This window comes from Lepidothrix coronata, unplaced genomic scaffold (assembly GCF_001604755.1).
Source record: "Lepidothrix coronata isolate B3197 unplaced genomic scaffold, Lepidothrix_coronata-1.0 Scaffold36, whole genome shotgun sequence".
Lineage (NCBI taxonomy): Eukaryota > Metazoa > Chordata > Aves > Passeriformes > Pipridae > Lepidothrix > Lepidothrix coronata.
In genome coordinates, this window is record NW_016690216.1 from 2,231,254 (window position 1) to 2,254,576 (window position 23,323).

The following is a 23,323-nucleotide window of genomic DNA, read 5'->3' on the forward strand; positions in this document are numbered from 1 at the left end:
GGCTGGAGTGGGCTATTTGCCCACCAAGTTCATAGTGAAAAGAAAGTTGAAAAAGTCACATTTCTACACTGCCAGAGTATTTCAATACTGCTCCAAAACAGCATGTGAGCCAAGGGAACTACTGGATACTGCTTTAGAATGAGAACAGTCTGTTAGCAATCTAGTCTTGCACAGGCATTTAGGAAAAGGGAAGAAGGAAAAAAACCCCAAACCACACACACGTGAGCTGAAACTCATATTTTAGAGACACAGGCTGTAAGACAGAGGAAACAGGGGAGAGAGAGACCTCCCCCCGCCAAGAAAAAGCTCTTGTGAGAGCACCTGAAGGTCACTTCTCTTTTCCTCAGTAGATTTTAATTAGTTTATAGGAAGATGCAATATACTTTTTACTTCTGTGTTAAAACCTAATTCAGAAAAATTAGAACACATTCTCAAATACTAAAAGCTACAGAAGAGACAGAGTCAAGCAGATAAGGAAGAAAAAAACAGAGGTTCTGACAAAAGTCAAATAAACTCTGAACTTCTAAAAACAAATACTCAGGGAACATTCCTAATATGCATTTTCCATGAGACGAAAACCACTCCTACTTGCACAGATTAAGTAAGTGCAGATAAACCTTCGCATTTTGATAAAGCATGAGAAGTGAAAAAACTGAAGAACACAGAGTAGTGACCCTTGTTATTCTGTATTTGTTACCTTACATATAAAGGCAAAGGTGAACAACGTGAACTATAAAAAGAGAGGCGGATTTTTAAAACCTTATTACAAAAACAATAGTACCAGCATTGTGCTAAAAAAAAAAGAGGCGAGAATATATGCAAGTGCCATTTTTAACTTAATGGTCCTTTCTTAAATTTAAAATTTAGCACTTCATGAAATACTAGGTACATTCAGAAATCCAAAGAAAAAAAAATTCAGACAGCTTTTGGTCATGTCAATTTGCAAATCTACAATTTCTGTAAAAGCACTGTTTTATTCTTCTCAGAAAAAAAAAAGATACTGAGGATTCAAGGAAAACAGCATTGTAATTATAATCGGCCAACACATCTAACACAAATAGGACACAGAGTGACTTAATAAAAATTGTATGTTGAAGTTCTGATACTCATCCTTGACTTTAACATATTATTGACTGTGCTTTTTAAAAAAACCCAAAACTAATAGTGGTGGCATTTCTCAGGATTGGACATGTGAAAGCCACTGCTCCAAGCACCAGAAAAGACAAGGAATGAAGAGAATCAAGGTCCTAGTAATTATAACGTGTACTTTTAAGAAGACCCAGCACCAAGGTATGACAGACTGTGAACTACAGAAATGTAATCCTTCAAAGTTTTCTAGGTTTAATTATATTTGGAAAGTTTCTTGTGTCTATTATGCAAAATACAGGAAATTAAAATACTGAAATTAAGAACGCGACATTAAAGGAAATTATGTATGTTTAATGGAAGATCTTAATGTGAAAATCTAGCATGCCATTTTTAAATCCTGAAATAATCTTACAGCCTTTTCCTGCTGCAAGCATTGATTTCAAAATCTTATGCAACCTTGTACTTTCCATGTCTCTTTGCAGAGTGTGGATGTAGCAAAGTGGCCAGGATTACCTGTGAAGCATATGAAAGGAGACTACAAGCTGAGGTTCATTAGTCGTCTGAGAACGGATGAGCTTGCTCTTCGTTTGGGCAGAAGCGATAGTGCCATCCGACAAGGAAAACCGATAAACTGGACTAAAAGCTAGTCCCTGCCTCAGCACTGCAAGCAAGCAAAATAACAGAATTAAATTAATGAGAAACTGTAGTACAGGTAGCTTAGTTGCTCAGCACCTGACGTTCTAAATCCATCAGCACTGATATCATAGATACCGTGCTACTTAAATAAGGAGAAAGCCCCCCACTTTTGAAAATAAATAGTTGCAATGCACATAAAATAAAGGATCCCACATACTGTAGGGTGATTAAAAGAAAATCTATATGGAGTGACAGCAATAACAGGAAGTTACTATGAAATACAGTGTATTTCAGGACTAAACAGGAAGTTCTTGATATCCATTTCACTCTTCATCAAATATGTGTCTAATTCCTTTTGTTCCTCATACTTTTTTTCATCTGTATCATCTATACCGTGATGATTAATATAAATGTCTTTAGTTTTTAGATCATGTTTCCAACAGCCTGTATCTTTTCCTCCATATTGCCTGCCTAAACTGTCTTGTAACAGTTACTTTTAATACATCTTTAATTTAAAAAAAGTACATAAATCTCTTACATGTGAACAACTGGAAATAAGAACAACTAAAATAAGAAAGTTTTACTTTCTAAAGAACAAATAACAAAGATATACAACTCAAAAAAATGACAAATACAATTACTTAAGCTAAAATTTGGGCTGTGTTACCCCTTCCCAGTGTTGACTGCACTTCAGGTTTGGTGTTTACTTCACTGTACATATTCTGCAGTTCTTTAAGTTTTCAGTGTAAATCTGAACTTCAAGAAATTCAACCTCTACAAATACTTTTAATTTCCTATTTTTTTCATACATATACATTTTCTGTGGGTTTTTTTATTTTTTTTTTTTTTTAATTAACAGTATAATCTGATCTTCATTTCATTGCTTGTCTTTCAGTATTTCCTGTTGTAATGAAATTACATGGTTTTCCAAGGGTGGCCTTTATTTGTCTCATCTACAGAGCTACCACATTTTCAGCCTTGCAAGACTGGGTATGATTGCTTTCCTTCCCTGTCCCCCACTGTTATATATTGTTCTGCAAGATTTCAAAGTATTATTTAGGCACTGAGAAAACAGGAAGCACAATTTAAACAACCAGAAGGGTTTCTTTCAGAGTAAAAACGTAAAGAAAAACAAAAACCTACAACTGTGAGACAATACAAAGCAAAATTTCACTGTTAGGTATGTCATTGTTTCAGTTTAACCTTTGGGCACCAGAAGGTCCAAAGCTCTTAACTTTAGCATATACCACATCAGGAAATTCCAGTACTCAATGCCAACAGGATACAAGTGAAATCTCTACTTAAATCATTTTCCAAACCAATTCTTTAAGCAAACAAGAATGTTTCCGTATTCCTCTTGAGGAAATGCTGTTTTTCTGACCGTGGCCAATAAAAACTTACCATATATTCTGCATTTTATACTGACATTTAATTTCAAAGCATGTTTTTTTATTGTTTATCAAGCTAATTCTGCATTTTTTTTCCACGTTGTAACACCGGATTACTTGTAGGAGACCATTACTTTCTCTGCTTCTATTCTCAAACTATAACGACTTAAAAATGCAAAGAGTTTCTCAGTCAAGCACAAAGATGCTATGGTCCAAGATATGCCTTGTTTTTCTTCTCTACACTGCAGGGCAGGGGAAGGAAACATTTCAGCCATTAGTCCTCCCCAGTGCTGTATCCTTTGCAATAAAGCAATTCCAGAGGTTTTTCCTCCCCCTCTTGTCACTCACTCTCTTCAGTTCCACAAGAGAAGAGCCTTCTCATTTAGACTAATTGTACAGCTTATACCATGACCCTAAGCCTCTCCTGCAAAATGATACAGTGTAAACTCCAAAGCACATATATTTTCATCACTTCACAGATAGCTTAGAGAGGACTCATTCAAACCTTGGCACTAGGTGTAGGAGCTGCTAATTTGCTCAGGAACAACTTGAAGAGGACTGAAGTAACAAGTGCCATAGCAGATACTCCTAAATGACCTTTGGCACAAGTGGGTTCTTACCTGAAACTGCTCTCTAAACCCCTGGTGTAACTTTAACTGCATACTACCCTCTTCAGTTCTGTCTGAAATCACAGCATAAGGCTGTGAACTCTTAGCACTTCTACTGTATATACCCCAAAAAGTGTTATCTAAAACACCACAGTATTGCTGCGCCTCCACATTCCTAAAACGCCACCTTAAAGTTTCATGAAAGCAGAACATATTAAAGACTATTTAACTAATGCCTCATGACTAAAGCTCTTTTTTTGTGTGTATTTGGTGGAATAATTTGATATTTCAGTTACAATTTGGTTCCAAGACGGCATGCCTGCTGCTTAATGACCATAGTAACTATTTGTTACAGGCTGGCTGTAAACCCTGTTCTACAAACATGAACCCAAAGAATGATGCTCCTGCACTGGAAATGTTCCAGTTATTCCCCACTGGTTTTGAAATTACTTTCCCATGGACTAGAAAGGGTCATTTGTTTTTACTAATTTGGATCTGTGTTACTAGAATTAGCAGTATAAGGGTTTTATCAAAAATCCCCATCCAGTCACTGCCACAGAAACCTCATGGGGAACCTTTCACAGTGCAGTATTCTCCTACATCTTACCTGCCATAATCTTGCCTAAGTAGATGTGCTTGTGCTATATTCTATAACACTTATCAGCTAGATACAGTGCAACAATGCAGGTTTGCAAACAGCACAAGCGCTGCAGCCTTGGCAATTCACACTGAGTGTTTCTCACAGGGAAACGTGGCGGTAAATGTCCATTTTTGTAGAGAAAAGGAATATAGGTCAATGATCTGCAATGTGTGAGTTGAGGTTCTGAAGAATGATGGGCAGTGAATATTTCATTGGGCAACATGCAAGGGTCTTTCATTCCAAAATAACTGACATTTTGAAGCTTTAAAGCACATTCCAAGGTGGCACAGTTATAACAAGCAGGCTAAAGCAAACAGGGTGAAAGGTGCAACATCTGTACAGAGAGCCATCAGTGTGTCAGGTAAATCAGCTTGAGAAGGGGACTGTCACTAGTCCTTGATTGTTCCATGTAAACATAACAAAGAGAACAACAACCAGGAGATACAAATGGCAAACAGTTTAAATACAGAAAGTGCTAAAAATATGAAACCTAACCTTCCTGGTGATGCCTCTTGGCAAAAGATATTTCTCCCTCGTGCTGTAAATGGAACCTCTGAATGCATCTTCTCACCAAATCCTCCCAGCCAGGTTTCATGGCTGCTCGCATGGTACTTGTGTCCAGTGAAGTTATTTTGCCTGGTATTAGATACATTAGAAAACACTTGTTACAGCAATTTCCCCATTGAGGAAAAGAAATTAAAATTAAAAACTCCTACTCGTGTTTCACAATACCTTGTAGATCCTGGCGTGTAGTAAAGCTCTCTGATGAATGAAGAAGCGGTCTTTCCTTCATTGGCGCTCTTCTTGCAACACAAATCAAGCAAGACTGCAAATCTGAAAGAAAAATGTTTATTTTTTATAGAAGGGGAAGACTTTTGTTTACACAAAGACTTCAGAAATATTTTTTAAAAGTTCCTTAAATCCATTTGAACCAAAAAATAGGTCTTGTACCAACAAAAAGATATACAAAACTCAGTGAGTTTATATCTTCGTTATTTCCTACAACATTGAACAAAACAAAAAAGGTGAGTTTGTTTTCTCTTTTTGAAGAAAACTTATCAAGGACTCCAGCACAACCGATAAGTATTGGCACATGTTTTGCATATACCTGTAGTAGCTCAACCATTCCAGAGATAATTAATAAACAAGAATACACTGCAGGCACAAAGAGCACATTTCTTCAACACTCACCATTTCGAACCTTCTAAGCCACATTTCTTAAACATGCCCCAAATGCTCGCTCTCTCTGAGAAAGCAGCTTCAAAATAACCATTTGTACTTACCTGAATACTTATAAAACAATCTGAGGAAATTTACCTGCTGAAGTAGTAAATGGTAAAGGAAATGGTAAACCACGATTGTCTTCAAATTCTAAGAATTCAAAAAATTGCCCTTCAAAACTTTCTTCCCAGTCAGCTACATTCTTCTTACAACTGAAGCAATGTAAAACTAGGATATCTCTTTCAGGTAAACAGTTTCTCTCAATTTCAACTATACTGGTTTAACGAATAGGTGCATGCAAGTGTATACACTCATAGCCAAGACGAAAGTATCTTTCTACAGTTAAATGAAACAGGAAAAAAACTTACCATTTTTCCATTTTTTCAGGACTTAGAGCTCACTTTATCAATTGCCCCAAAACTTCAATAACACAAATTTAAAGTGGTAATTACCTTCACCGTCCTCCTTGAAGGAATTTGGTTGAGAAACAGCAAAGCACTGCATAGTTTCATATTTCTGATGTGCTTCCTGGTTATCATGGCCTTCTTCAGAATCAGCAAGAGGTTTTACCAGCATCCGACAAGTAAAGGTATGGCTATTACGCCTAGGAGTGTCACCAGACCAAGATCCCCCATTCACTGAGCAAAAGCAAAGATCACATAGTGAGATAAACCTGGTAGCAGGCATTTCTGCTGCTTATCCACAGGAAATTAATCAAGGTGCTTTGCAAACTGGTTGAGAAACAAGTTCATTTAACAACAACAACCTAATTTTAATATTAAAGCCCAAACCAGCACATAACAAAGTGATTTACAAAATGATCAGATTTTAAGAGCCCTGCTAATTTGTTCAGCTATCACGCTTTTTTCAAATGACTTAAAATGACACAGTAGAAAAGCAGGATAAAAGTCCAAATATTGGTGCATGTAAAAGTTATACAGTACTGTATAGATCAAGTTAATTTGTAAGTCTGGAAAAAATAAGGCAGTATGTAGGATCTTTCTAGTGAACTTAAAAGTTATTAATACAAAAGAGATGTCTGCACTGTACAAAAATCTGTGTCCAGATTAGAAAGGGAAAGAAAAGGAACTAATATGTATTTATAAAAACAGGAAGCAATACAATAGGGAATATACTGAAACACACAGTCTCTGCTACAATGGGAAAGACTGGAGGGATGAGAATGACCTGGGTGGAGTGATGGATAAAATAAAGGCCTAACACAGTGCTTAAGACAAGTAAAAAAAGAAACAAAATCCTCAGATGCACAAATATAGGTACTGGACATTAGCTGGAACGAATTAATGTAGCACGACATAAGGAAATAGCAGGGTCATATTTAAAATACTCTTCCCTTGCCCTCTTGAGTCATAAAATGCAATAAAGGCAGTAATATATTGAGTTTAGCCATTTACATTTTTGCTTCTTCAGGGTATTTAAGTACACTAATAAAATGCTACAGTGAATTGCGTAATACTTTAAAAACTGCTGCAGGTAAGTGAGGCACCCGGTATTGACTTTCTCCTTCTTTTCACCTCCTCTGAAATACAATCACATTAAACCTAATATCAATATGAATCAAAAAATGGTTGCAACTAACAAAAACGGGTTTTGAAAGATAAGCGTAAATACTGCTAGGAATAAAAACATTGAAATAAAAATCCTAGTACATGGAGGTTGCCGGTTTTTCTTTTATATTCCCCCTTTCCTGGGTCATTCTTGGAAAAACCAGCCTAGACAGAGAACTAACAGAGAGTTCACATAGCTAATGCTGTCTTTTAGTGATTCACCCTGGAGATCCATTAAAAAGTATCAGCTAACATGAGTTACTAAGAGCAATTTTAACAAAGAAAAATTTGAAAAGAGTGGAGGATGCTTTTGAGAATAATATTAATCATTCATAGTCTATATATACATTAAAAATATAGTGTATATGATGAAATGGTAAGTAATAGAAGGACATTAACTTCAGTTATTGAAACATTGACTTATAAAATCAAAGTTAAATAAGCAATGATATGATATGAGGAAAAGTTACATACCTAAAGATTTTGGCAGCAGGATTTTGACAAATTCATTGTGGTCCCCTACATGCAGGATGCTATATATGCTTGTGTTCATCAGCTCTTCTTGGTTGTACCTCAGGTACTGTGTCACATTCTCAGAAACAAACACGACATTACCTTCTGGGTTCACTACGAAGAAGAACCCATCTAGGGCCTATAGGGGGAAAAAAAGAAAAGTAGAGAGAGAGAAACACAATACCAAACAATCAGATTAACAAGATGCCCAGAAAATAAATACTCCACACAGAAGACACAGCAGAATCTTTCCACATCAACCCCAGTTCTTATATTATTGTCTGTAATAGCAATGGACACATTTCAGATTGAGCATCTAATCTTACTTATATCAAACTAGTGTAAAAGCACAGAAAGGTGCACACTTTGCAAAATAATGAAATCCACCCATGGAAAAAACCAAATCTCCCACCTCAAACAAACAAACATAAATAATGGAAGAGGTTGCTATTTATCTGCCTGCGTATGAAGTAAGTAAGCTGGACCAGAAGATGGTTCTGCTAAACCCACAGCCTGTTCACTCCTCTATGCAATACAGGAAGACTGATCCCAGGAAAACATCACAGGACATGCTGTCACAAGGCAAGGAAAACACAAGCAGAAAGAAAGAGAAAGACTCTCTTCCCATCCCCAGCAGTGGATCTTCATGCAGCCAGGAATGCGAGAGATTAACAGTAGAGAAGGGCAAAGGGAGCTGAGAGCAGGCAGTGAGCAGTGAGGATGGGAGAGCTTTAGTCTCTACTGCCAGGAGTGCTTTCATTTGTTTTTAATTTGACACCAACTTAATTCAGTTCACACATGATCCAGAGAACAGGAACCAGACTTTCACCTCTTCAGCTCAGCTTCACGGTTTTCCAAAGGATTTAAAGTTTCTGTGAGGAAGTGTCTACATTAGTATTTTCTGCTGAATAGTCTCCCTCCTTATCTCTTGTGACAGTGACAACCTCGCTGCAGCATTCTTTCCAAGATATCTCCCCTATGTTATCTGAAGCCTAAGCCAAATACTACATCACTTCTACCCAATGAGGATAAAGTAAAAATTTGAGTATTGGTAAGAAATTCTCATGCAAATTTTATTTTTCTTAAGATGCAAGCATGATTGTGGATGGTAGAAATGTCAGAATATATTCATCTAACTTTATCTCATAAGAGCAGATAAAGGGGGACACATTTAAACTTAAAGCACCAAAGAATTCCACTAACAACCTACACAGACTTCTTCAGCTTTGCCTGATTTATTCACCACTCTAAGGATTGGCAGGAAATCACTAGAAGAGTTGTGAGTTATTGCATCTCCAGAGACAGAAAGAAATCAGAAAAGCACGCAACCCATGATTCATTATGGGTCAAAACCAAGTGGATCCATACTAAACCTGAACACAGTTCACTGCAAAACAGTTTTAACAAGCAGGAGCTGCCATAGCAAGCATGTGGCATTTTTGATATGGCCACATTTGTACACTGTACAACTTGTGTGTTGGTCTTAGCAGGCAGTTCTCGAGTCCTCTGATTAGAGAGATGTTAAAAACATTGTACACTACTGAACAACTAGCAAATCCAGACAGTAAAAGAAAAGGCTTAGGATGGAATTTACTTCTGTCTTCAGCCATCTAGCACAAGGCTAAAGAGAAGACAGAGCCAGGCTCTAGTCAGAGGTTCACAAGGGAAGGATGAGACACAACAGACATGCGTTGGAAGACAGGAAACTTCACGGAGATACAAGGAAAAAAAAATTCACTACGAAGGTGGTCAGATATGGGAAGAGGCTGTGCAACTACCCTCCCCAGAGCTATTCAAACCTTGGCTGGACTTGGATCTGGGCCACCAGCTGTACTTGGACCAGCTTGTACTGGAAGGTTGGAATACACAAGCTTCAGAGGTTCTTCCCAAACTAAGTTAGATAATCATTCTGCTCCAGTGGAGGGATAGTTAAAGCACAATGCTCAAGCAGAGCAGTTGAGGCAATGGTTGACACACACTTTCTTCATTCTATTTTATATTACAACATAATAAAACCCACAAATAAATGCGCAAGTGTATACTTTTCCTGACTGCCTCTAAATTAAGATAAACCAAGTCTTTTTTCCTCCTGTTGTCATAAATTCTACTCTCTAACTTTTCTTTTTTATCATTGCCTTCTTGTTTCTGATAATTCTTGGTTTCTCCTGTTAATTTACTTTCTTTGGAGAGCTCCTTCCTTTCTACATGCTTTCTTAACATTCATTACATTTTCCTGCTGAATACTATTTAGTTTAACTAGCAATGATTTACAAATTATTACTAAATTGAGGCTCTAATATAATTTCCTATTAGCACCTCTGCTATGGATTAGGATCTTAGACCGCATTTCACCACCATTTGAAACCAGTGTAAGCATGACCTCTTTGATTTAGTCCTTTCCACATCATGACAACACCCTGCCCTGTGTGAGGATATGAAAAGCTGGATCAAAGAACTGAGTTGGCTGAAAACTAACTGAAGAAAAAAAAAGATGCTAGCCACATCAGTCCCTTGAACTGGCTCACCATGGAACCACATGGTGTTTAGAGCTGGCAGAAGGGTCTGGGTTTGGCTAAACCATTCTACTTGCTAGCTGTCCACACATCAATTCAAAGGGATTGGAAAACCAAAGCCATCACAGATGTTTACTGCAGTCCTAAGGAGAAAATTTTCAAAGGTGAAGATGGCAAGCAAGAGATTTTGAGAGTTACTGGCATCCCATGATAATTTTCAGTTTTCTCTACTGTTTCCTAGTGTGGCAACTTCTTTGCCAAGGAAGTGCTCTGTGCTGTTTCCTCACAGCTGCTTCTTGGGTTGACCACAGAAGTGGTCTTTTGGGCCTAGAATAACAAAGGGCTTTATATTTCAGTCTCTCATTTCTTTCTATTCTATTAATAAAATAATCCTGCAGGTAAGCAGCAGCAGGCTTTTCAGCAAGTGCACCAAGTTACTTAAATATTCTAGAAGCTTTCGCTTTTGTAATAATTTCTTAATTCTGTATCCAGATGTGAGCCACCACAATCAATAACTTTTCTTCAGAGCTACTGGGACAAAGGGTTAACAAATAATGGGCAACATGATGGAAAAGAAACCAAGAAAACAGATATTATTTTAGATGATATATTGAAATGGAAAATACATTTGTATTCTTTGAGATGTTGTCACTTCTTTCCTGGCTATTTTTCCACACTTTCGTGCTACCTACTTTATGCTTGAACCAAGAGATATGTTAAAATATTCCTCAGAGGGAGCTGCTTGATGAATTTTACTCACTTTCTTCAGCTGGAAACACTCGCTATTTTGAGGATTCTTTGGTTTTATTTTTTAATAAAAACAGACCAAATTTCTAAACCAAATCAACTAATTAACTGTTCATCAGCATTGCTATTTTTATTTGGTAATGAAAAAGAGTAGATTTTTTGAAGAGGTTGTATAAAGGGGTTTTGTAAAGATGAAATAACTTAATTGCATTTCCTTAAGGTGATAAAGACACAAAGAAAGTATCTGTAGTCTTTTCACAGCAAACATGTAACAACTTTCAGTCCTTTTTGTTTCTTGGTGCAAAAGGACCATGGTTCATTAACTGAGTTCCACAATCTTTCATTGTTAATATGCAATGGTTTCAATGCAAAGAAAAACTAAATTAAATGGAATAATGGAACAGACAGGTGATTTTACATGTCATGTTTGCTGCAATAGCCAATCACGCAAGATAAGCCAGGAGAAATACTGCCTTATTCTTATTTTCCCTGTGATTAAAACAGGTCATTACAATTAAATTAATAGAAAATTTACAGATAAATTTTAGCATAGCAATGTAAGAGATGAATGTTTAACCTTGTTTGATAGCAAACCCAACAACATTCAATTCAGTGAGTATGCATAATAAATAATTAATTTGTTAGCCCTACTTCTCAAAGAACAATGTTTTTGCTCCAACCTGTCTAATCTTTCTTATGTTTAGTACTCTGTATTTGGAGCCCTTATTTCATATGCAGTATAGAAAACTATGTGTTCATTTAACAAACTATGAAAAATAACTGCAAATTGGCAAAGTGTTCGCAAATAGTTAAAGCTGTTATAAATGCATTTAGAAATGATCAATAATTATGCTTTTGCCAAAGCTGGTTCCTTTAGCCTGATTCAGACTTTGTGTTTTATGTTATCTAAAGCAACATTTATTCTTCCTTACAGATAAAGTCCACAGCCAGAACAGGAATAAACAGTTTGCAAGTGAGCTTAAGCAGATAAAGCAGTAGTGCCAAAGGACAGTAGCATATGACATTAGGATCCCAGACAACATCCCTACCCAACATTACTATTAATACATTTGGAAGCTAGGTTTTACCCATACAGCCTTTTGGAGTATCAAAATAAAAGCTAAAAATCAAACAGAAATCTTAACTGAATAAACTGAAATGCACATTTTGAAAAGCTCTCTAGATTACTTTTATATTCTAGAGGGGAGTGTCCTGCTGTAAGTGCTGAAATGCCAAAATACTAAAACAGTATAGCATAACATGCAATTCCAGAGGAAGCATTATTCACTTGTATATCACTGTATATATAAGTTAATGTTTAGGTGGAACAGGTCTTCCACAGTTGTTGTGGTTTAGAACAAATGAAACATGCAGACACCCAAGATTTGCTACCAGCTGAAGCCCCTCAAGTTGTCTGTATTCCAAAGAAACAGAACTCTCTTCTTCTGCCTCTTCCTACCCCAAGTTAAAGAGAGTTTCATCACTGAATCTAACTGAAATCGGCTGTTTGCTCTTAAATGACAATCCCAAGTAGCCAAGATGGCTTGTCTCTCTTGACCTTTCCTTTATGGCGATCTCTGACTACACCTTTTAATTTAATTCATCCTAGGAGGAGCAAAACTACCTTAAATAAAAGAATTTTGTGCTCTTTACCTCAAGCATCATTGGTCCAAGTGCATCCTTGTCGATGACACTCTGACCCGTAGATGATACATCTGCTTTTTGCACTTCATCTTCATTAGCTGCTGCTGCTTTTTCTGCAATAAAGAAAACTATGTCTTAAATGACAGAGCAGTGATCCCTCAGAGATACACCAAGAGCCCGCAGAGAATTGAGAACAGCTATGAAACAGTTACAGTGCAACAGTTCTGAAAATGAGATTAAACAGTCTTCCATAATGATTCAACAGAAACATAACCAGCCTATTTGCTTCTCAGTTTTCAGGTTTTATGACACAATTGAAATAATTTCTGCTGTTTCTCTGCTAGACATTTTACTGAACTACAAAACCTAACACTGGGCAAAGACAAGGGCCTTACATGAAGATGCAGTGAGCAAAAGCCAGGATCAAGGTGTATTAAAAGACTGATCTAAAACAGCATGCAAAGCTTACAGCTGCACAACTTTTCCCCAATAGCTATATTTAGAAGGAAAAACAGAAGTCCGCAATCTACTGTTTCAGTACTGAGAAACAGCCATCTTGGTTCTGTTCCCATGCCTCCACCCACATTCTTACTATCACACAATTTTCATACCACCTTATTTGCCAATATGTTATTAGAACTACATACAATTTCAAGTGCTGTATTTGAAAATTACAGGCAAGAAAATAATGATTTAAGGTTTCTGGAACATAATGCCAGACATTACAATGTGTTATATACAGCATCACAGATCACACCCAACTCCAAATGTATGGGATGCTCACAGAACTTTCAAATCTAGTGGGTTTATAGTTCATATCAAGTAATGGACTGTATTAATTTTTCTACTCTAAGAATGATTCTGGTGTTTAAGGGTGAAGTAACAGAAGTAATAAAAACACTATACAAAATACCTATTCTAGTATTACATATTGTACATAGCAAATTGAAATTAGTAACTTTTTGTTGCTAGTTCTATACTCAAAACACTCTTTTATTATTTTTCAAGCAGCAGCTATGTAAAAGTAATGCCACCCTGCAATCTAGAATATTAAAAATAGTTAAGGATTTCTTATTTTTAGTATGATTTTTAGATTATTTTAACAAACACACAAGCACACTGAAGGTACAAGAACAAGGAATTATGCCTTCCACAACAATAAACCAGAAGATTAATTTAGGAATTACTGAAAGTACAGTGTATTGATGGTACAAAGGGCCTCTGGAAAATCATCTCTAGTGAAAATTAAAGCATCAGTCATAGAAATAAAAATGTATCTAAATGTACAGTATTTTCTGCTATCTGTAGATCTGCAATACTGCAGCCAAAGTTCCTCTGAACTTTCCTTGGTAAAGGTTATACAGTCAGTGTGAATATATGCTGCTTAGACATACAGTAAAGAAATTGCTTCTGAGAACCCCTGGGTGTTCTCCTATCAGTGATCACCCACTGGCAATAAGGCTTTGGTCACTCGGGCTGTCTCATCCTAGAATTCTATGGTTTCTTGCTTTCATGAAAAGATTCATGAAAACCTCAGCTGTCTTCTTAGGGTATGTTCTTACACTATATAACACCATTGTGAATAATGATGAAACAAAATTGCTCTGAAGATAGATTGTTGCAACTAATGGTCTAATTTTAAATCACTCTTATTAGCTCTATAATCTGATAGAAATAAACACAGTAGAAATAACTATTAACATTTCCTCTACAACTTAAATTCATCAGGATACAAAATTAGTATTTTTGGTTTAGACTAGGGACTACACTGAGATTTTATAAATATTTTTTTTTCCTTACCTTTCTTCTTTTGGCAAAAAGTAGAAATTAGATGTAACGGAAAAACAATTGAACAATCCTTCCCATACTACAATACAGCAGAGTTGGCACCATATGATGATACAAAACTGAAAACATGTTCTAAAAATTCTAAAAGAATTCTAAAAATAGAGCTGAGCTTTTAATAAAGTCAGTGATGATATCTGTTTCCCATCTGTTCCTGGTAGCATAAAGTGATCTCTAGTTTCACACTGTAAAATGTTATAATGGATAGGGATAGCAGCTTCCTGCTCTCATCCCCTCACGCTGCTTCAGCCATTGAGATCATCTTGTCTATGGGAGGACATGGGATTATTCTTTATGTACCAGAAATGGAGAGGCTGCAGAGATGGTCCAGCAATGGTGTGCAAGCACATTAATTACATGCTGTTTCCAGCAGGTAACCGGCACCAGTTTACAGAGACTAATTTTACCGATTGTTTTTCACATAATACAAAATATTTGCTGTGATTCTTTTTCACTCTTACAACCATGGAGTTCATACAAACCACCAATAACATCTATAAAAGCAATTGTTGTCTTTTATGCACACTGGTGGGGTTTTATACAAACGAAAAAGAGAACGTTTCTAATTATGGTAGTCAACACAAAATCTGAAATACCAGGTCACATCAAGGATCTCTTAAACCTCACAACCAATTCCTGAGTGGCTGCTTTCCTCTCTGCTTCCCCATTTCTCCACTTTGACTCTTTCAGTCCTAACTACCTGTTTTATCACTAGTTGTCCCTCACAACCATTTAACCTCTCCATTTTCTTTTCCCTTTGACGCTGTTTTCCTCAGAGGGCTCAATAAACAAAGTGCCTGCTCAAGGAAAAAGTGTAATGAACGGAGAAAATATGAAAATGCTATTCAGACACAAATGTTACCTGTCCACCTCTCCCTAAGATACTGACAATGTACACTACATTACTGATGACATTTGGCGAGGCATTCTGAAAAGCATTATAAATCACAAGTGCTCCAAAATTATGGACTTCATAATTGGATCTGTAACTTAATTGTGTAAGAATTCAAGTAACTGGAGAGCTTAGAAGAGGTTACACATTCAGGCCACCAGCCACACTTATTTAAGTGGCATTGTATAGGAAACCGTGGCCTCAGACAGCCTCTGAGTAGGACCAGCTGTAACTTAGGTCATTGTTATAAACTGCAGCTACTGATAATGTTCAACTGTGCAATGAATTGTCCATTTTTGACTAAACTACAAAGCCCTCATGAAAACTCTATCAGCACATACAGGAAAAGTAAGTCCAAATCCTGTCAGCAGTGTTGTCCTGACAGTCAGTCATGGGGAATGTCTTGAAAAGCAAATCTTTCCTTCAGCAATACAGCACATGGGGCCAATTAACAATGAAAATTTGTTGCAGGAAGGTTGGAAAAAACAGTGACTGATACACAAATTTCGAATGCTGGCAACACTCATGAATTATCACAAATCAGTATTTTTCATTTTTCTTAACAGTTCCAACTTATGGTGCTAAGTAATGGTGCAAAAAATGTAAAGTTTACTTTTCCTTTTTTGCTTCTTCTATCTTTTCTAGGTTCACTGGGGGCCCTGCAAAGAAACCAAAAATTTTATAATTTCCCCACTAGATTAATGATTTTTGAAAGTTAGGGGTTAGGAAAATATCTGCAGAGGCCCAACCTCACAAAGCCTCTCAGAAGCCTTTTTTCCAGCCCCATGGGAATTGCAGGTATTGCCCTGTGATTAACCACAGCTGCTAGATTTTTCCACTGCAGCCACTCACATGGAGGGCGGGAGCCGGTTCCCTGATCTCACACCTCCCAGCGGTGCTGCCTCCTGGAACAGCGACGTCCCTGTTCAAATGTCAGTAAAGTGTTACCAGGCATGCTACGGGCACAGTGGCCAAAGCAGAGCCCAGATCTAGTGTGGAAAGAGAAATATAGCCTTGTGTTGGTGGAGGAAGTGAGCCGGGTGGAAAGGGGCTTCCCATGGCTTCATCAATTCTCCACTGGAGAAGAAGCGTTAAATTAGAAACTGGTCCCATCCTTATGCATATGGCTACCAGGGATCAAGCATATTTTATCTAAATTATAGTGGAATAAACTTCACGCACATGAAATTATTATTATCTCTGCTCAATTAAGAGATTAGCCTACACAGAGAGAAAAATTTAAATAAAATAGAAGTACCCCTGAGAGAGATACTATAAAGAATATATACATCCAATTATGTAGTATTTTAGTGATGTGTGTAATTTCGACTTTAAACTGTGGGTATGTTTACAATTGCATAAGCAGTAATATACTAAAATACCTATGAATATTTTCAATTGGGCATCTTCTTAGTGATCATTAACTGTATTTACTTTTCTACATTTAACATGCAGAATAAAGAAGGAAAAAAAAGCCCTCAAAAGTATTTTCTGACAAATTTAAGAGTGGGAAAGCCTCAAGCTTTATTTGAAGCTCATTCCAGATTCTGAAAGCAAACCTTTGTGAAATCATATTAGTTTAACAGAAATTTGTAAGTCAGAGAAAGAGAAGCCAAAAGCAATAGCTGGAAGTCTCCTGCTACATTTTAACTTACGAAGCCTTCCTGGTTTTCCATCCTCCCAACTCAAGCTATGTCGGTGCTCTCTGGATTTCTGACAGCAGACTCAGAAGTGCTACTGATGGGCATCACCTTCTCTTGGTTGTAATTTAAACCCTACTTTCCTACATGTGGACAAGCAGGACCAGCTGAAACACCTAAAAGGCTTTCTTTGTCTGTATTCAAGCTCTGCTCCAGATTCCTTAAGGAAACCTGCTACAAAAATATTTCCCCTTTGATGCTCTCTGGAAAACCAAGATGCATTTTTGAACTGAAGAACAAAACTGTAGCCTCTGCAGGAATTTCAAAAAGGTGAAGAATAATTTTAAAGAGAAAATTTACATCAACACACATTTAGTTTATTTTTCATAGGAGAAACACTTAGGATTCTTTACAGAACAAGAAGAGCAAAAAAGAGATGCTGGTGAAATCCTCAACAGGGCAATACCAATACTCTAAAAACTGCTGAAGAAAGAGGTGAAGCAAAAAAAAAACCTGTAACAGGAAAAATCAAATTTATTATCCAATATTGTTTAAAATAGTACCCTGTATATAATTCCTGCTTCTCATAATTTTTTGAAATTGCTATTGAAATGCCACACCCATCTCAAATCACATATCCTCATTTGTATAATAGGTAAAAAAATAAGCTAAGAGATTTATTACAAGCAATATTAGAAAGCTCAACTCTGCACGTTCAAAAAAATCATACAAATGAAGATCCTTGTAACAGTAACGGCAACATTACTTGAAAGGGAATATAAATGGTATAAGAAGTTTAAACATGTAATTAATTTTTACACTGAACTATCCTGAAAATGACTTATCTTCTCCATTTTTTGTATGCATTAGCCAACTACTTTTGTCTTGCCTCATTCATATTTGTAAATTTGCCATGTATGATCCTTCTAAATTGCTGAGCATAGTGGGTTTCTGTGGCTAGGTTTTGGTAGCCGGGGGGGCAACAGGGGTGGCTTCTGTTAAAAGATGCTAGAAAATTTCCCTGTCTGTGGAGCCAAAGCCAGCCGGCTCCAGGATGGGCTTCCTGCCACTGGCCAAGGCTAAGCCAATTAGGAATGATAGTAGTGCCTCTGTGATAATATATTTAAGAATGGAAAGTTATTGCTCAGATGAAAAATCCAGCCAGTGAAGAGCGGAGTGAGAACATGGGAACAACAACATAGACACCAAGGTCAGTGCAGAAGGAGGGGCAGGAGGTGCTCCAGGCACCAAAGCTGTGGCCCTGCAGCCCGTGCTGCAGACCATGGTGGAGCAGCCGTGCCCCTGCAGTCCATGGAGGACCATCGGGGTGCAGTGACCCACCTGCAGCCCATGGACAAGCCCATGCTGGAGCAGGTGGATATCCGAAGGAGGTTGTGACCCCGTGGGAGTCCCAGGATGGAGCAGGGTCCTGCCGGGGACCTGCAGCCCATGGAGAAGGAAGCCCACGCTGGAGCAGGTTTTCCCTGGTAGGACTTGTGGCCCCTGTGGGGGACCCACGTCGGTACAGCTCATTCGTGAAGGACTGCACCCCATGGAGAAGAGATCCACGGGACAGCAGTTTGGGAAGAACTGTTGCCTGTGGGATGGACTCACTTTGGAGAGGTTCATGAAGGATTGTCTCCCATGGGAGGGACCCCACGGGAGCAGGGGAAGGACTCCTCTCCCTGAGCAGTGGCAGAAACAATAACTGACCGTAACCCGCATTCCCCATCTCCCTGCACTGCTGTGGGGGAAGAGGTAGACTTTGGAAGGAAGGAGGGGAGGAGGGAACGTGTTTTTAAGATTATTTTATATTTCTCACTCTTTTGCTCTGATCCTGTTAGTAATCAATTTAACTAATATCCCCAGTTTGAGTCTGTTTTGCTCAGGACGGTGATCAGCTGACCTCTCCCAGTTCTTATCTCAACTCATGAATCCTTTGCTGGTTTTTTTTTCTTCTCCTCTGTTCAGTTGCAGAGGGGAGTGAGAGAGTGGCTTTAGTGGGTACCTGGCATCCAGCCAGGGTCAACGCACTACACTGTGCAAAACCAACATCCAAACATTCAAGGCAACAGCAGAAGTATGTAACTGTAGATACAGTATTACAAACTAATGCTAACATATAATAGAAAGTATTCTTAGCAAAAGGCTACATTTTAGCTGACCTTACAGTTCTGAATATTAGATTAAATAACATTTCAATTATTAGATGTAATAATATCTGTGTGTGACTATTGCTAAGTAATTATATTGACTGTGGTAATGGACAGGAGGTTTTTAACATGAATAGGGCTGTATAGAAAGTGCCTTCAAATTTATCAAATTGAATAAGAACAGAAAAAATGAAAAAAGGGGGGAAAAATATTGTATTTGGTAATGTGAGTAGTTTTCGATCACAGTACGTGATGAAGCAAAGCAGTGAAGAACGTGTAAGTTCTTTTGATGGTTTGCTAACCACAGGGAAAGCAGCTCTGCCTTGGAGCTGTGTAATTCAAAGCACTACGATGCACGGCTCACATGGAACTTGATATCCAAATGCATGTTCTTACCCAGTTGCCATTGCCTCAACACAAGTTGCTTTTATTTCCTGAAAGCAAGTAATTTTTCAAAACACCAGTGCATAAGAAACAGCAACTGTCAGCGATCAATTTTAAGACCAGCTTATCCCATCCCTGTGAATAAAGTTAGCTACTATTTTAGGGAACTGATTATGTAGTGAGGTTGCTCTTTCATCACACAGCACACATCTGTCCAGAGCAAAGAAGCTATTAGACTCTTGGATACATATTTTCCCCCAGAAACTATAGATCAAGTCTTACGGGAAAAACTATGCAGTATCTCAGGAAGGTTTTAGGAGGTAAAACAAGGGAGAATTATGCATCTGCACCGAACTAAAATTAGAAAAGCTGCCATATGGCTCTGTGAAGCCAGCAGCACGTTCTTATTCATTAGGAAGCATTCTGCTAACATAAAAACACAAGGCCTTCCTGTGCTCTCCAAATGTGTTTATCTTTTCAACATTAATGCATGATATATCATCAGGCTGCTGAAATCTCCTGCAGTGCATATTAAAAAAGCACAGCTGCACTTTTTCTCAGCACGTTTATTCACTGAGAGTAATCTAAGAGCTCAGATTTGCCCACCTCCCTGACACACAGCCCTCTTGTCAGCCCGGCTCCCCTTTGGTTGGAAAGGGCTGCATTCCCACTGCATGCTCGCCTGCCCAGCTCATCTCCCCATGCTCTGCTCAGCTCAACTCATCACACCCACATGGTTTAGCTTCATATTTACTACTGCTAGTAGAAGCACACTTAAATGGTAAACGACCCCAGGGCTTAAGCTAAAAGCCCCTGGAAAGCTGTAAGCTCAATTACTCGCTCAGGAGTAACAGCACTTACAACACTGTGATTTCTCTTTTCTAGTGTTTTCAACTTCTAACTGGCACAGCTGCTCTCCCACCCCACACATACCTGCCCCACTTTCCCACCACAAAGAAGCATCAGAAAGGCACTAGCTCTACAAAAAGCTTTGCGTTCTCACAATACCATTGAATACAGATAAACTTTCATGGAGCTCTTCAAGCTCTGAGTGAAGTCCGCTCTTAGAAAATTCAGTAACAGTAGCCAGCGCATAAAATTTTCATGGACACTGAAAGTAAAACAAGCACTGAAAACCCATGATGGATTTAGGAATAGCAACAAATGGAAGCAATAATATCTAAAATTAATACTAGTTTTATGTTTCTTAATAATTTTCACATTTTGCCATCATTCTTTTCTTGTAAAGTCAGCATTTTTGTCACTCAATACAACTTCTGTAACAAGTATTGCCTGAGAAATAATTGCCCCCAGCTCAGTTAAACTGGAACAAGGACAAAAATCATGAAATTTAACTTACCAAGAATAATATTTAACTGCTGGAGAGAAAGAAGCCTATTATCTATCTCTGTATGTATTTTTTTGCTAAATACTTTATTAGTCATTTTACTGCCTTTTTCTTGGTTTCTTCTCTTCCCCCCCTCTCATTTTGCCTGTCTTTTTTCTCATCACATCTGTGACCTCTTTTTCTTCTCATTATCACAAAACTCAACGGTTTACTTCTTGAAAGTGAGGGAGAAGACAGGCGGCAGCAGCGAAGTGTCCACTCCTTCCTCCACTCGCCCCAGGAGCCAGTTGGCTCCAAGCCCCATGAGCTGGGGTCTCACAGCGCTGCATTCCCGGCACATGGCCCCATTCAGAGCACCAAAGCAGAATTTCACCCTCTATAAATGCACTTAAATAACTTCTCTGAAGATTGCTAAATCTTGGATTTAACAGCAGCAGCTGAAAGTGACGTTACTTACAGAAATTTGTACCTACTATTCCCAGATTTACCTACTTAATGCAGTGGCAGTGATTATTCTCACCTGAGATTACCTCAGAAGGTCACTATTTTCTGATAAATTAAGGACTGGGGACTGAAGTAAAATCCAGAATAACAACCCTCTTGCTGCTGCTTCTTCAGTGAAGAATAAAGCATCCTATGTGGGACCCCAAATCCTCAGTGGCTTGATCCATCCCCAGCACACAATAAAAATACGAAGCAACACAGCAATTAAAATAATTTCTTTACTGATATTATTTCTAGTATTTTTATTTATCAGTAAAGACACAGAAGAACAACTGTCATACTACTCTTTAAGTCAAATCTAAACTAAGACTAGAAGGAACCTTGGATCCAGAAACTTTTTCTCACTCCACGCCTCATCTTCAACTGAGAGGATACATCAAACTACCACATAGTCAGTGGGAAGTTGTTTTTCATCTCTTGAACATGGAATTAAGCTTCCATCACGACCATCACCTGTTGAATCCCTGGACATGCTGCAACATTAACCCTCTCCACTAAGTTTTCAAAAAAGTGGAAAGGAATAATATTTGAGAATATTCAACATATGCTTTTATATAAAATGAAAAAGTGTGCTTAACTTGCAAACTGAAAAATCAAATGTGCATGTATATATTCCTATGTTTTTCAACTATATTCTTTCTCTTTTCTCCAAAAAGACCACCAACACTATTTTTCCAGTGTATACTGACTGATTAGAGAGAGAGTATAAATTAATTAATCATCAAAGGTGCTGACTGCCCAGGAGACTTCCTTATCAAAGGCCAAACTGAGGCCAGGATGACACTGAGAATTTATAATTTTCACTGTTTTAAAATGCTAGGGTTTGGGGGTTTTTTTTGCACTTACACTTCCTAAGAATGTCTAGTAACCAGCATAATCACAAATCTCTGATTGACTGTAGTGTAATTTAGAGTATTTAGTAAGTGCCTAAAATACAGTACTGAAACAGCAAAGGAGTACACACGATTGATTAAGTACATTGGCTATCAGTTCCTTACCCCAAAATATCCTCAATTTAATCTGTCACTTATTATTCTATGCTAAAATCAGATAAACAGACTCAAATATATGTAGCTGTAGACAAACACTTATCTATGAAATAGTTTTGCATCTGTTGCTACTTAGATGATTTCGAAACAGTCACGTAAACTACTTAACTGTACATGATAACAAACACCACACATCCATCAGCATTGACTTCAAATCTGTTATGTTTATATGGCTGAATTTCAAAAGAAAGAGCCAAGCTAACTGACCTCTGCACTGAAATACTAGATACAAATATTTGGCATCGCTCAGTTAACAAAGTAATTATTTTCTTTGGTATGTATTGAATTAGAATAGAAAATTTTACTGTATTTTTTGGCATTTGCAATTTTGTAAGTGTTAGATATTTACTCAGTGAGTAACCTCATCTTATTTTGATAATTCATCTCTCAAAACAGTATTAATATGAATGTCTAAATGGTGGGAGCCCAATGTTCTTTAACATTTTGGCTGAGATAATGTTTTCAAAGACAAGAAACATGGCAGGATCTGATAATTTTGAACAAAACAGGGCTCCACCATGGTCTCAGAAATAATATATTGCTTTTACAAATGTTAATAGCTCTCCAATTGGTTCTTTGACACATAAAAACATAGGCAAGAACTTGAAAATAAAAATACGAGGGTTAACGCTCTTTAGACTAGAATCTGTAGATGTAATTGCCAAGCTAATTAAAGTTACAGGTTTTCAAAACTTAGGCCAAAATAACATACTGGAAAGGAATATTAATCTAGCCAGACTCTGTTTTTTGAAGCCTTACTCCTATGTAGTCAACCAGCTGTTAAAAGGAAACAGATGATACCGTTTATTCGAATGTCACATTGCTATGATTACAAAATATCTGTCTTATTTTGGGATGCTGATGATAAATCTTTGTGACACATCAGATCATTCACAGCAACAGGCAAAGATCTTTTTGCTTTTATACACTGCCATTGACGA

General features: G+C 37.6%; 1 protein-coding gene across 4 annotated transcripts in view; it reads right to left on the reverse strand.

The window, feature by feature from the left end:
• Positions 1-23,323, reverse strand: part of NCOA2 (nuclear receptor coactivator 2) — a 186,143-nt gene that overhangs the window by 41,238 nt on the left and 121,582 nt on the right. For all 4 annotated transcript variants that reach the window (XM_017812473.1, XM_017812476.1, XM_017812474.1 and 1 more), the window contains 6 exons: positions 12,577-12,680; positions 7,625-7,802; positions 6,035-6,220; positions 5,094-5,195; positions 4,857-4,997; positions 1,603-1,750 (listed from right to left, as the gene is read on the reverse strand). In XM_017812473.1, coding sequence (XP_017667962.1) covers positions 1,603-1,750; positions 4,857-4,997; positions 5,094-5,195; positions 6,035-6,220; positions 7,625-7,802; positions 12,577-12,680 — 859 coding nt within the window. The remainder of the gene's footprint in view (positions 1-1,602; positions 1,751-4,856; positions 4,998-5,093; positions 5,196-6,034; positions 6,221-7,624; positions 7,803-12,576; positions 12,681-23,323) is intronic.